The following is a 15,562-nucleotide window of genomic DNA, read 5'->3' as shown; positions in this document are numbered from 1 at the left end:
GGAAGAAAACTAGTCAGAAACTGTTACAGCAGTTAGTGAATTTGTGCTGTTGATTGGTCAGAGTCCAGAAAAAACTGGAGATTCTTTTTTTTCTGTCCGGTATGAAGCGGCTCCATGAGAACTAACTATATGACTTTGTGACTTATAGAGAGATGCTTTTTGTGGTACTAACTCACAGTGAGTGTTTTATTCCTTTTTAAAATTAACACTGACATGTGATCTGATGTGAAGTTTAAGCAAACAAATAAATGGACTTATGTCATATTTAACACATATGTATCAGTTTTAAAAGCTAAATCTTCTCCCATGATGAAAATTTTCATTTCTTTTCTGAAATGTACTGAAGGTATTACACTGTATCTTATTATCAACACCAACTCAGGGTTGGATGTGTTTATTGCCACATAAACCAATATGTGCGTAGCAATATAATGACCAACTCTGAGTGGTGGTCCGTCAGTGGTCCCATCACATCTTGCATCCCCAGGACCTTCACTGGACGAGTTCCCAGCATTGTGTCTGGAAGCATTGTGATGCCGAGGCGATGTTTCTGTTCTCGGGAGGACATGCACAGGACAGCACAGAGAACGACACCCACTCCATGACTGTGGAGCTCACTGTTCCCCCTGAGCTACAGCTGCAGAGCCTTCATAGTGGGACATAAGCACAAGGTAAACGTCCTCAGACCTCAGATGCACCTAAGCGAATGTAGTGCCCACATGGACCTCCATCTCTGGGATGTACTGTATGAAGGTGGACATGTTGGAGACGTCCATTCTGGGTTCGGCCGGTGTGAATGTCCCACATCCTGCTCTAAACTACAATATATGTTCTGAAAGTCCATCATCCAAATCAGCATTTACAGCAACAGTTTATTCCTGCAGGTTTGGGATAAAATCATGTGCAGCTCCAATAACACCCTGAGCAGATGTCTGGAGCTAAGCAGCAGGTTTCCTTCTTGGAACAATCATCTTTTGGGATGCAGTTATCAAACATACACGGTTGTTTTATGCTGGTGGGGGCCCAATGAATGTGCTAAAAACTGGGACAGTATGATGAAGTGTCTCTCTAACCACGTCTATAAAAGATAATAAGAAATGCTCTTTGTCTCGTCACTTGTCTTTTTCCACAGCACAGGTTTAAAGATGATTAGTCAGAAAGTCCAAACCTTCAACGTCCAGTTTGGTCTGAGCTCCAGACGCATCATCTGAATGCAGATGCATTGCCTCACTGACCCTTAGGAGTTTTAGGATTTGAGCGTATATATTAATGGCTGGTTTTCTTGTTTTAAAGTTTTGTACTTAATGTTTGAATACTGTTGTATTGTATGTCGGGAACTGGACACTCGTGAAAATAGATTTTTGATGTCAATGAAGGTTTTTCCTGGTAAAATAAAAGTTAAATAAAGTAGCTCTAGCTCACAAATAAACCCTAGACCTAAACATAGTTATAACTCATTTGAGAGCCTGACTCTTAGCCTTTCACACCCAAACTGGAAAACTCAAAAACCACTATTATTTGTTATCGTGTACCGTCCTCCAGTCCCTTATTCAGAGTTTTTGATCGGATTTAGTGCTTAGTACAGATAAAGTCATTATAGTGGGTGACTTTAAAATTCATGTAGATGCTGACAGTAACTGCCTCACACTGCGTTTAATTCATTTTTAGATTCAATGAAGGAATAAACCCACTCACTGTTTAATCACACCTTAGCTCTTGTTCTTACGTATGGCATTGAAACTGATATTTTACTAGTATTTCCTCATAATTCTCTTTTGTCTGACCATTTTCTAATAACATTTGAATTTACAATAATAGACTATAAAGCAGTAAGAATGCAACCGCAAGGGGGCACAAGCCAGTGTCTTCTTGTGCCAGTCCCAAGTCTGGATAAATGCAGAGGGTTGTGGCAGGAAGGGCATCCGACGTAAAACACATGCCAAATCAAACATGCGAATCGTGACAAAGACTTCCATACCGGATCGGTCGGGGCCCGGGTTAACAACGACCGCCACCGGTGCTGTTGACCTACAGGGTACCGGTGGAAATTGGACTACTGTTGGTCGAAGACGAAGAAGAAGAGGAGGAAGGTGTGTTCGTAGGCAGAGAGAGAAGAGGAAAGCTAAGAATGTAGGACTGACAGTAGGGACTTTGAATGTTGGTACTATGACAGGGAAGGCTAGGGAGTTGATCGACATGATGCAGAGAAGGAAGGTGGACATACTGTGTGTCCAGGAGACCAGGTGGAAAGGCAGCAAGGCTAGAAGCTTAGGAGCAGGGTTTAAGTTGTTTTACCATGGGTCAGATAGGAAGAGAAATGGAGTAGGAGTTATATTGAAAGAGGATTTTGTGAGGAATGTTCTAGAGGTGAAAAGAGTATCAGACAGGTTGATGAGTCTGAAGCTGGAAGTTGAAGGGGTGATGTTCAATGTTGTGAGTGGTTATGCCCCACAGGTAGGAGGTGAGTTAGAAGAGAAGGAGAAATTCTGGAGTGAGTTAGATGAAGTGATGCAGAGCATCTCCAGAGGTGAGAGAGTTGTCATTGGTGCAGATTTCAATGGGCATGTAGGTGAAGGGAACAGAGGTGATGAGACTGTTATGGGCAGGTTTGCTGTTCAGGACAGGAACGCAGAAGGTCAGATGGTGGTTGACTTTGCAAAGAGGATGGAAATGGCTGTAGTAAACACTTTCTTTCAGAAGAGGCAGGAACATAGGGTGACATACAAGAGCGGAGGGAGAAGCACTCAGGTAGACTACATCTTGTGTAGACGTTGTAATCTGAAAGAGATCAGTGACTGTAAAGCATTGGTAGGGGAGAGTGTAGCCAGACAACACAGGATGGTGGTGTGTAAAATGATGCTGGTGGTGAGGAAGATAAGGAGGACTAAGGCAGAGCAGAGGACGAAGTGGTGGAAGTTGAAAAAGGAAGAATGTCGTTTAGTTTTCAGGGATTTGCTGAGACAGACTCTGGGTGGTTTGGAGGTGCTTCCAGATGACTGGACTACTACAGCTAATTTGATCAGGGAGACAGGTAGGAGGGTACTCGGTGTGTCATCTGGAAAGAGGAAAGCGGACAAGGAGACTTGGTGGTGGAACGAGGAAGTTCAGGAGTGTATACAGAGAAAGAGGTTAGCTAAGAAGAAGTGGGACACTGAGAGGACTGAAGAGAGTAGACAGGAGTACAGGGAGATACAGCGTAAGGTGAAGATAGAGGTGGCAAAGGCCAAACAAAGAGCATATGAGGACTTGTATGCTAGGTTGGACACTAAAGAGGGAGAGGTGGATTTGTACAGGTTGGCCAGACAAAGAGATAGAGATAGAAAGGATGTGCAGCAGGTTAGTGTGATTAAAGATAAGGATGGAAATGTATTGACAGGTGCCAGGAGTGTGATGGGAAGATGGAAGGAGTACTTTGAAGAGTTGATGAACGAGAAAATGAAAGGGAACGAAGAGTAGAAGAGGTGACTGGTGTGGAGCAGGAAGTAGCAAAGATTAGTAAGAGTGAAGTGAGGAGGACATTGAAGAGGATGAAGAGCGGAAAGGCAGTTGGTCCTGATGACATACCTGTGGAGGTATGGAAGTGTCTAGGAGAGGTGGCAGTAGAGTTTTTGACTAGTTTGTTTAACAAGATCTTGGAGAGTGAGAGGATGCCAGAGGAATGGAGGAAAAGTGTACTGGTACCAATTTTTAAGAACAAGGGAGATGTGCAGAGCTGTGGCAACTACAGAGGAATAAAGCTGATGAGTCACACAATGAAGTTGTGGGAAAGAGTAGTGGAAGCTCGGCTAAGGGCAGAGGTGAACATTTGTGAGCAGCAATATGGTTTCATGCCTAGAAAGAGTACAACAGATGCAGTATTTGCTTTGAGGACGCTGATGGAGAAGTACAGAGAGGGTCATAGGGAGTTGCATTGTGTCTTCGTAGATTTAGAAAAAGCGTATGACAGGGTGCCGAGAGAGGAGCTGTGGTATTGTATGAGGACGTCTGGAGTGGCAGAGAAGTATGTTAGAGTGGTGTAGGATATTTATGAGAGCTGTAAGACCGTGGTGAGGTGTGCTGTAGGTGTGACAGAGGAGTTTAAGGTGGAGGTGGGTCTGCATCAAGGATCGGCTTTGAGCCCCTTCTTGTTTGCTCTGGTGATGGACAGACTGACAGATGAGGTTAGACAACAATCTCCCTGGACTATGATGTTTGCAGATGACATTGTTATTTGTAGTGAGAGCAGGGAGCAGGTGGAGGAAAATCTAGAGAGGTGGAGGTTTGCTCTGGAAAACAGAGGAATGAAGCTTAGCCGCAGCAAGACAGAATACATGTGTGTCAATGAGAGGGACCCAGGTGGAATGGTGAGGTTACAGGGAGCAGAGGTGAAGAAGGTGCAGGACTTTAAGTACTTAGGGTCAACGGTTCAGAGCAACGGTGAGTGTGGAAAAGAGGTGAAGAGTCGAGTGCAGGCAGGTTGGAACGGGTGGAGAAAAGTGTCAGGTGTGTTGTGTGATAAAAGAGTATCAGCGAGAATGAAAGGAAAGATGTTCAAGACGGGGGTGAGACCAGAGATGTTGTTCGGCTTAGAGACGGTGGCACTGAAGAAAAGACAGGAGGCAGAGCTGGAGGTAGCAGAGCTTAAGATGTTGAGGTTCTCTTTGGGAGTGACGAGGATGGACAGGATCAGGAATGAGGACATCAGAGGGACAGCTCATGTTAGATGTTTTGGAGATAAAGTCAGAGAGGCCAGATTGAGGTGGTTTGGACATGTTCAGAGGAGAAACTGTGAATATATCGGTAGAAGGATGCTGAGGTTGGAGCTGCCAGGCAGGAGGTCTATTGGAAGACCAAAGAGGAGATTTATGGATGTAGTGAGGGAGGACATGAAGTTAGTTGGTGTGAGTGAAGAGGATGCAGAGGATAGAGTTAGATGGAGGCACATGATTCGCTGTGGCGACCCCTGAAAGGGAGCAGCCGAAAGGAAAAGAAGAAGACTATAAAGCAGTAAGAATACAATTCCACCAGAGCAGGAAGGAAAAACTCTGTTTAACATAATAAACCTCCAGCAGAATTTAGCCCAATATTTATTTGTAAAACATTTTGATAACCATTTATCATTTTTCTTTCACTTCACAATTATGTGCTACTTTGTGTTGGTCTGTCCCAAAAAATCCCAATAAAATACATTTACGTGTCTGGTTGTAATGTGACAAAACGTAAAAAGGTTCAAGGGGGTATGAATACTTTTGCAAGGCAGTGTACAGCAACAAACTGGCCCTTCGTTCTGAAAAATACAAAGGAATGCAAGTGGATGTTGAAACGGTTGAGTTTAGATCAGCTTTGATCCAATGAAAATGAAAAGTCATCAGTTGGTGTTTTCAGTACGACAGACCCGAGCAACCCACAGTGACAAACACACTGTGCTTATTTAATCTGATTGTACATGGTGTCATTGCATGGTACAAATAATTGCAATCCAGATCAGCTGTGTAATGTGAAAACCCAAAGTGTGCAAATATAAAAGGTATAAAGGTAAATACATACATTTAAAGTTCATCATAATAAAATCAAAAGAAATTAATTTCCTAAAGTTCCTAAATTCCTATGTAACAACATGGCATTGTTAATAACAATGAAAATAATTGATTGAAAATAATTGTGGGTCATTTTGTCATGTTGTGCATTAAAAGGAGTAGAAGTTGGGAAGAATTTATTACTTATTGCCTGTGTAGAATAAATTAATCAGAGATTACTTCTGACACTCACACACACGCAAACACCTCATGCCCACTGACACTCAAAGACATGAAGTTAAAGACGCCCACTTTTTCAAACATGCTTTGTGCTATAACCATATATGTACCGATTTGCTGCTGATTGGAGAAAATCTTACTTAAAATAATTACACATTTACTAGTCACTATTACGTCCTGGGAAAATACTATAAAATGTTCATGTAAATAGAAGAAAGAGATCAGTTGTGAAGTGTTCTCACTGAATCTCCACTCAACTTGCCGAGGTAAGACTTTTTTTCAGAATGGTAGCAACATTAGTTCAAGACAAATTAACAGTTCCAGTTCCATCTGTAGGAGTGATACAGGAAAAATAAATGAGGACTACTCTACAGACATGTCAGGACTAAATCCACCAAACTAATTAGCGGATGGCCTCTCTTCAATCTTAACTTTTTTATTGAAAATTTAAATTCAGGGTTGGTTTTAGCCCATAAAGTGATTTAGATTTGTGTTATATCTACAGATGAAGCTATTGCTGTTGCTGTTGTTGACTCTGTCCTCAGCGAGTCTTTGCAGCTCTACGGACAACACCGAACCAGGTAAACCAGGTCTGCATTTAAGGGATGATAATAGACAGAGCTGTTACGCTAAAACTACACAAGCAAAGCCAGGATTTTAAAAAACGTCATCATTAATAACGTCACACAAAATGCCTTTTTCCCAGCAAAGACAAATATTGGATATGTTCCAAAATTAGTAAGGTGGTAAATAATTGGACAATTACATTTGCCTAAACACTATGTCACTGACCTTTAGGTGGTCTTCACATGGGGTATGAAGAGCACTCTCATCTTTTTTTTAACCCAGTCATTGGTTAATAAAGTAATTGTTTCAGTCTGACTTGTCCTTCTCCTTCCTTCACTACAGACCAGGTACTGAACCCAAGCCTAGGGCACAGGGTTCCTGAAATCACCAGTGTCGAATGGACAGAAAGAGATGAAGCCCTTTTGACTGGTCCAAAGAACAGGAACAAGAGAAGTTTGTCTCCCTCTTTAAATGAATTCACACTAGAATGGCAGACCTGGACTGGCTCTCTCCCCAATGGAGCCGTCTCAATCTACAATGGATATGTTAAACGCTATTACTTTGTCTGCAAATACAAATGTGAGGCCGGCTTCTACAACCCCTACATGGGTAATTACTGCCATTACCCCTACGCAGACAAGGAGCATCTTGACTCCCAATTTGACATCTTGGTGAACAAAGACAACTTTGAGTTTACGGAATGGAAGGAGGGCTCTTATGGATCAGTGCCTCCATATTCAGTCAAGACCTGCTCCGACAGAGACAAATATGTGGCAAAGAACCAGTATGGTCTTGGGAAGATGCAAGTTATGCACGAGGCATTCTTCCTTCCTTGGGTTGATAAAGAGTATTGGTACAAGACGTACCAGGTCCTGACGGTTAACCGAGATATATTCAGTGAGCAAATTACTGATGTTAAGTACAAGATCGACGGGGCTGAAAACATTAAGTATCCTCCAGAGATCGTGAAAACGTCTTCGCTCATTAACTATGAGTGCAGAGAAGTAACAAGGACAGCCACCCTCACAAAAGAAATTAGAACGGAGCAAAGATGGGACACTAGCTTTTCCTTTACAGTTCAATTTTCAATTCAATTCAACTTTATTTATATAGCGCCAATTCACAACAAAGTCATCTCAGGGCACTTTACAGAATAAAGTCAAGATTATAAAGATATATAAAGAGAACCCAACAATTCCCCCTGGAGCAAGCCATAGGCAACAGTGGAGAGGAAAAACTCCCTTTAACGGAAGAAACCTCCAGCAGAACCAGGCTCAGGGTGGACGGCCATCTGCCTCGACCGGTTGGGGTGAGTGGAAAGGGGAGAGAGAAAAGAACAGAGCAACAAAAAGCAACAACAAAACATCGGGCAGATTGGTAGGACCAGTAGCTGCACGCTGGAAGACACACAGCTTCAAAGCCGGGGGACACCTGCAGAAAGGGACAGAGAGAGGGGGACAGAGGAGGACAAAGACAACTACGGGAGAGAACACACAGAGTACAGCAGGAGTCAAGTTTAGCATCACCGCTGAAACCCTCAAAATTGGCTCCATAGGATTTGAGTTTAGTGGACAGGTCACCCACCAGTCCAGCAATGGGACCACTTACACTGAGTAGACCACATACTCTGATTCTGTCCAGTACGCAGTCCCACCAAACCACTCCTGCACTGTGAAAATGGTGGCGTACAAGTACAAAGCAAATGTCCCTTTTACAGCACGGCTCAGCCGCACCTACAGCAACAAAGAGACCACGTGGACGTCCATCTCTGGGATATACAACAGTGTCCAAGTTGGAGATGTGAGGGTTGTTGTGGAACGCTGCGAACCTTTACCTGATGGAAACGCTTGTGCTACAAAACTGACACACAGTGGTATCTGATGTTGTGTGTTTGATACCTATAATAAAAAAAGGTTGCTTTCTCTAAAAAAAACAAATTTTCTTTTATATTTTATGTGCTTCAAAATAAAAAAACTGAAGACATAGAATTACATATGTCTTCAGTTTTTTCCAAGCAACATGTGAAAGTTATGAAATATTTGCATTTAGCAGCTTGCTACGGCATAAAACAAGTAGTTTAGGGGCCCAGAGCAACACTTTATGACTTTTGCTAGTGAAATAGTAAAAGTATGTATTTCAAGAGGCTCCACTTTCAATTATAGCCCTCATTTGTTGTATCTACTGAAAATAAAGCAACTAAGCAACAAATGTGATTACAGTAAAATGTTACTTTGTACTGTGTTAAGTTGAAGGCTGGATAACAAGTAACAAAGGCATTTAGATATTGATTTTGAAAAATAAATAGAAATCATGCTTTTGTTAGGTAATGTGGGGTTACACTGTTGTTACTAACAAGTACACAGTAAGTTCACTCTACTTACTCTGTAAGTCGTGGGCTGTAATCTAAAAGCATTAGCTAACATACAGTCAGCCCGAACAGAAAAGAGACAAAAAAATAAAAAAGATACATAAGTAAAAGTGCAAACCTAAAACATTCTCCACTGCAAGTACTATTTAAAAATTTTATTATGTAAAAGTACTAAGCAGATTTACATTTCATTTAAGTACCAAAGTAAAAGGACTCCACTTATGAAACAATGCTTACAAACAATTCTGAGTTGTAGTGAGTTCTAATAAAAACTAAGGGTCAAAGGTCACTGTTGATAAAGATGGAGCTGTGATTAAAACAGGTGGCTAGCACATAATGATACATCAGCATGTATAAGTTCATCATATTATTCAAAAAGAAAGATGTAATATTTTCTTAAAACCACAAGGTGGTGTTATTGTTGTGCTATATATGTCCCAAAACTCATGTTGCATGTTAGGATGAAAGCCAAGCTACAAAGTTTTCATGTTTATTAAAAGTCACAGTGTGCGACATGAATCTAATTAACCTGCTAACGAAGACTGATGTTAAGTTCCTTAAGATCACTTTGTTGTGCAGTAGCACTATATATGTCATCCATGTGTTCTACTAGTAAAGCTAACCTAATCCAGCTAATAAATAAGCAATAAAAATTGTGATTACAGTAAAATGTTGGTTTGTACTGGGTTAAATTAAAGGCTGGATTTAAATTGAGTTGCTTTGATGCAGCGTCACTAGTTTTGTAAAACCAGTTCAAGTAAAGGATATGAATTAATCATGAGAGTCACATTTTGTTATTCAGTGGATCAGTGCGTCTGGTTGCTAAGTTTCGAAATAGGTTTTGGAGAACAACATGGAGGTTTATGGCACAAACAAACAACCCAGGTGACCAACTATGACTAAATAAGATTCAGTGTCGGTTTTAGTGTCTGAATGATGATTGTGGACAATATGATGAAATTACATATAATGAAAAGGTTTATGTGATGCAAACTGACAAATCGACTACTTTACACTTTGAGATGAAAACCCAGAAAACAAAGTCAAAGTTGCTCACATCACAGTGTCCATCAGTCAAAAACATTCAGTCTCCTGCAGATTTATATTCTGGAGCTGAGTCATTGGACAAACACTGCAGGTTTACTTTCACTTTACGTCCAGTGTGAACATTTAACCAGCACATAACCATGTTTATTTAGTGCCTAACCCCAAACCAGAACACTGCACAGTTTTCCAGAAGCTTAAAAAACCTGCCACCATTTTGGTGCCATTGGACGATATAGCGTCCTTGTTGGTGCCTGTTGCAAAAAGGTGCTGGTGGGATCAACAAATGGTCCCATGGATCACATGGGACAGACAAATAACATCTATGGGTGTTAAGGTTGGAGGACTTATTTATTTATTTAATAATAATAAAATATTCCACAATACAGTATTCAGTATGATGTATCCAAGTGGTATGTACTGCAGTATGACACTGAGACAAACTGTATGATTATGCAAATGTTTAATTTCAAAACAGGATGTCATCCCTAAAAAGTCCATTCATTGTCTTTAACCTGGAACATTTATGCTTTATGCAGTTTTAACATCACAAATCCCGGTCTTACAATGAACCCAGGTGTTAGTCTGAGATCTAAAAGTGAGCTGAACTCGAAATCTGCACTTACATCATAATACACAGTGAAACAAAGAATGAACAAACGACACCGATTTTATTATGGAATAATTCATTAAGGTACAAAATCTTCAGGAGTCATGTTTATATTCATATTAAATCCATTACACTGATTCATCTTTTGTCCACATTTAACAGCAATAATAGACACGGTCAAAAACTGGACATGCGTCCCTACACCCAGCACACACACGAGACATTTCATGTGCACGCTTTGGAGTTGTCTAGAGCTTGACATCGGTCCACCACAGCCTGGACTTCTCCGACCTGAACGCTGTCATACGTCCCCGCGATGGACGTCGAGCGGACCTCTCCATCAGCGTAGGTGCGGCTGAGCCGCGCCGTGAACGGGATGTTAACTTTGTACTTGTAGCGCACCATCTTAACCACGCAGGAGTGGTTTGGCGGGGCGGTGAACTCCACGGACATGGAATCAGTGACGGTGTCCTGCACCGTGCTCCCCCGGGTGAACTGGAGCATCACCTCAGTGCTGAACTGAATACCGACAGAGCTGATGAGGGGGATTTCGGCACTGATGCTCGTCTCCACACGAAGTGCGATGGAAGAAGTGAAGTCCCACCTCTGCTCCACCTGATACGTCTTGGAGAGCTCGTCTCTTTTCAACACCGAGCGGCACTCATGGTTACTGATGGCTGTTTCACGCATGACCTCAGGTGGAAAGTGGAAGATGCTGGAGTCATCTGTGTTGTACTTAACATCATAGATCTTCTGGCTGCTTATATCCTCATCATTGGTCAGGACCTGGTAGTAGTTGTACCAGTACTCAGAACCATCCCAGGGCAGGTAGAAGGCCTTATCTGGTGCAGACACCTTCCCGAGTCCATATTTGTTCTTGCCTACAAATACGTTCTCCCCGGGGCAGGTTCTGATTGAATTCGGGGGAACCGAGCCGTACGAATCTTCCTTCCACTCCAGCATCTCAAAGTTGTCTTTGTTCACCAGGATCTCGAACGGGGAACCACTGTACGCTTTTCCTTCTGTGACATAGTGGCAATAGGGACCTTTGCTGGGGGTGTAGAACCCAGCAGCACACGTGTGCTTGCAGACGTAATCGATGCGATCGACGTATGCGTTGTAAATGGAAACAGCATCGTTGGGGAGGGAGTTGTTCCAGGTCACCCACTCCAGGGTGGAGCCTCCGTCAGACACAAAGGTGGACGACTGGACCTGCCTCCTCTCCCTTAGCTTAGCAACAGTCAGAAGTGGGAGAGAGTTCCTCAAGGAGGCTGGATAAAAAAAAAGTAATGGAAAAGACAAATACACATAACAGAAGCTGAGGGATTTCTGTACCTTTTAAATAAAGCTTTTAGATCAAAAACTGAGTTTAAACGCACATCATTTGATGAAAATGTGGAATAAAATGTCAGGATCAAAACTCTTTTCCCATCTATAACGTTTGAAAACTGCTTTGACGGGTGAAGATCTGTGCAATATATTATGATGTCGATCATCGTATCCTAAAAGTGTTTTACCCGTCCCCCAAATTCATAAAGCTACGTTGAGGTTACCATTTCCCTGCCGTGTGTCGCTCTGGACCCCCTGCAGACTGACTGAGGACAGAGCCGACAGGGTCAACGGCAACAGCAGTGACAGCTTCATCTGGACATAAAACACAGAGCAAAAACTTTATAAAACTGACTACATGGAACAAAATAAACATAAATGCACAAAAGTTTGCAGTGACTCACTCGATACAAATTGACAAATCGACTACTTCACACTTTGAGATGAAAACCCAGAAAGTCAAAGTTGCTCAGTCTTCATCAGTCGATGCACATTCAGTCTCCAGCAGATTTATATTCGGGAGCTGAGTCATTGAGACAAACACTGCAGGTTAACTTTCACTTTGACTTGACACATTGTGAGAGTGGTGGTTTTCTTTGGGTAAGATAAGATTTCTCTCTTATCTTTTTTTCCCGCTTCATCAGGCATCTTGTATTAATGTCTGGTGGATGGACGGGTCACCAACTCAAGGAAGTTTACGTCCAGTGTGAAACAATGTGCGATGGACCAGCACATAACCATGTTTATTTAGTGCCTAACCCCAAACCAGAACACTGCACAGTTTTCCAGAAGTTTAAAAAACCTGCCACCATTTTGGTGCCTTTGGACGATGGTACCTGTGGCAAAAAGGTGGTGGTGGGATCAACAAATGGTCCCATGGGTCACATGGGACAGACAAACAACATTTATGGGTGTTAAGGTTGGAGGACTTATTTCTCTTTGAAATGCAATGGGTTTTTTTTTTTTTACACTTTTTAAACCATACGAAAAACCAGATTTTCACCTGCAATATTTCTTATTTAATAGTTTTACTTTGTGTAGGCTGCTTTATGAGTTCCTTTAGTCTTTTCTATATTTTTTGCGTTTCAAACTTGAATTTAATGTTTTGATTGCTCAAACACATGGCGTTCTTCTCTGTCATATATGATGGCATTTAGCCAGCTAAAATAAATACTGTTGATTGTTAACTTATCACAGAAATCACAGGACGTAACGGGAATAAATACCCAGAGGACACCGCCTTTGGTGGACAGAGCAGCCACAGAAGAAGCCCGTTCAGCGCAACCATTTATCAACAGACGTGTCTGATAAAGCTGCCGGCTTTTGTTTCAGTCGGACTTTTGCTTTCGTTTTGGTTCTTTTCTGGTGAAACCTATTGTTGTAGAGATCAGTATTGGTTTTACTGCAAACCAATGACACATTGAAAGCTTGAGCTGATGAAATGAAAGTTGGGGGATCACTTGTCATAACAGAATTAACTTTTTGTTCATTTTGTCTTTGGTACCCCAGCATTACTTCCTGTTTCCGGACTCTTGTTGTGCTGTCCCTCAGTCCCACTTCCTGTTTATGGTCATTTGGTCACTTTACACAAACCATTAGTCCTTATTCTCACCTGGGCCTCTGTGTATTTAAACCCAGCTCTCGCCACTGTTCCCTGCTGGATTGTGTCCTCTTGTATTTTTTTTGTTGTGTTTTCTTTACCTTTGCAGTATAGACCTTATTTTCCTTGGTTTACTACTCGTCTGTCTTTTTGTTTTGCTAATCCTGTATTTCTGTTCTCATTCTGATTTCTATTTTCATTTGTCCTGATCTTTTCCAATTACCTTGGTTTTTGTATTCACAGTTGTTACCTGTGTCAGTTATGGTACTTTTCCTCTGATTTCTAGTCTCTTGATTATTTGCAGCCTATTTGATTACTAGTCCTGTCCTATATGGTTCTTCGCCTTTCAGCTGTTCCCTTTCAGGTGTCGCCACAGCGAATCATGTGCCTCCATCTAACCCTGTCCTCTGCATCCTTTTCTCTCACACCAACTAACTTCATGTCCTCTCTCACTACATCCAGAAATCTCCTTTGTTCTTCCTCTAGACCTCCTGCCTGGCAGCTCCAACCTCAGCATCCTTCTACTAATATATTCACAGTTTCTCCTCTGAACATGTCCAAACCACCTCAATCTGTCCTCTCTGAGTTTATCTCCAACACATCTAACATGAGCTGTCCCTCTGATGTCCTCATTCCTGATCCTGTCCATCAAAACCATATTGCTGCTCACAAATGTTCACCTCTGCCCTTAGCCGAGCTTCCACTACTCTTTCCCACAACTTCATTGTTTGGCTCATCAGCTTTATTCCTCTGTAGTTGCCACAGCTCTGCTCATCTCCCTTGTTCTTAAAAATGGGCACCAGTACACTTCTCCTCTATCCTCTCACTCTCCAAGATCTTGTTAAACAAACTAGTCAGAAACTCTACTGTCACCTCTCCTAGACACTTCCATACCTCCACAGGTTTGTCATCAGGACCAACTGCCTTTCCACTCTTCATCCTCTTCATCGTCCTCCTCACTTCACTCTTACTAATCTTTGCTACTTCCTGCTCCACACCAGTCACGTCTTCTACTCTTCGTTCCCTTTCATTTTCCTCATCCAACCTAGACTAATATAGTTCACTTAATTAGTGTATGTGTACTTGTGTATTCAGATTAGTTGGCTGGCTCACCCTCTCAGCATCATGCTATTCCTGTCCTTGGTCAGTAGTACTTTTCAGTTTTCTCTTTTCTCGTTGTGACCTCTAATAAAGCCTATATTTGTACTCATACTTCCACTCACTTTCTGGGTCCACTATTGTACAAACCTGACATCACCAAAATTATTCGAATTGATTATGACAGACAATGAATGTCTGTACCAAGATTCTTGCCTTCAACAGAAAACTAAAATGTTCAGTTTTTTTAGTTTAATGAACACATTTTTCAAACTTTTGCTGTGAAAAGTCACCAACACTTATTGTATTTATATAAAAAAAATTGAAGCAACACACTAGAGAAAATCAACTTTTAAAAGAAGAAAACATTTATCTATCAGTTGTCAGTAAGTCCTGAGCTGCAGCATCGTCTTTATCCAGCAGGCGGCGCTGGCAGATCGTTACGTACAACACTGCACAACAGACTGAGTTTTAATCATAAAACAATCTAATAACAGACACAGTACATATTTAAACCTTTCAGTGCTCTGTGTGTGATCAGTATTGGGAAGTATTCAACCTCCAACACTGATCAGTTTCTACTCTGTGCCGTGTGTGTGTGTGTGTGTGTGTGTGTGTGTGTGTGTGTGTGTGTGTGTGTGTGTGTGTGTGTGTGTGTGTGTGTGTGCGTGTGTGTGTGTGAGAGAGAGAGAGAGAGAGAGAGAGAGAGAGAGAGAGAAATTAAACATATTGTGTGTTCTGAAATTGTTCCTAATCTGTTTTTAATGCCTGTCACTAACATCGCCTGAGCCCCTGACATAGTTCGAAAATCCCTGCACCTGAGAGGAGATCACATTCGAGATCATGTAGTTTGGACACAGTATACTGTATTTATACTGCAGTGAATTCAGATCCCTTCTCCTCGAATGACAGCTGTGCTGAATTAAACACAGTTCGATTTCAGTTTCTCTACATGCAGCAAATTCACATCAGTTAACTAATGTTTGCTGATTATGTTCAATAAAACTCAAGCAGATTAGGAAATTGTTGTTTGTACTAACAAATTAGTATTTCACTGTTATTAAAAAGTACAATTCCTGGTCCACCTGCATTTTTTCACAGTTAACTAATTAGAATTTGCAGTGATTCAGTGATATTCAGCAGGTGGCACGTGATGCTCAGGTTATAGAGCACTTCTCACGATCAACAGTGTAGGATCTCTCAGATGATAT

The 15,562-nt window shown here is 41.7% G+C and overlaps 2 protein-coding genes across 2 annotated transcripts; one reads left to right on the top strand and one right to left on the bottom strand.

Annotated features, from left to right (window-relative positions):
• Nucleotides 1-544: 544 nt before the first annotated feature.
• On the top strand, nucleotides 545-8,161 carry LOC137136172 (natterin-3-like). The gene is made up of 2 exons (XM_067521306.1): nucleotides 545-653; nucleotides 6,645-8,161. Exons 1-2 carry the CDS (start codon nucleotides 545-547, stop codon nucleotides 7,457-7,459), a joined length of 924 nt encoding a protein of 307 aa, XP_067377407.1. The 3' UTR covers nucleotides 7,460-8,161.
• Nucleotides 8,162-10,366: 2,205 nt separating this feature from the next.
• On the bottom strand, nucleotides 10,367-12,163 carry LOC137136241 (natterin-3-like). The gene is made up of 3 exons (XM_067521429.1): nucleotides 12,058-12,163; nucleotides 11,878-11,968; nucleotides 10,367-11,595 (listed from the first exon to the last, which is right to left on the bottom strand). The coding sequence occupies exons 2-3, from the start codon at nucleotides 11,966-11,968 to the stop codon at nucleotides 10,550-10,552; spliced, it is 1,137 nt and encodes a 378-aa protein (XP_067377530.1). The 5' UTR covers nucleotides 12,058-12,163; the 3' UTR covers nucleotides 10,367-10,549.
• Between the last annotated feature and the right edge of the window lie 3,399 nt (nucleotides 12,164-15,562).

Source organism: Channa argus, chromosome 11 (genome assembly GCF_033026475.1).
Source record: "Channa argus isolate prfri chromosome 11, Channa argus male v1.0, whole genome shotgun sequence".
NCBI lineage: Eukaryota > Metazoa > Chordata > Actinopteri > Anabantiformes > Channidae > Channa > Channa argus.
Note: the sequence above shows the minus strand (reverse complement) of the source record. Positions and strands in the feature narration are given on the sequence as shown.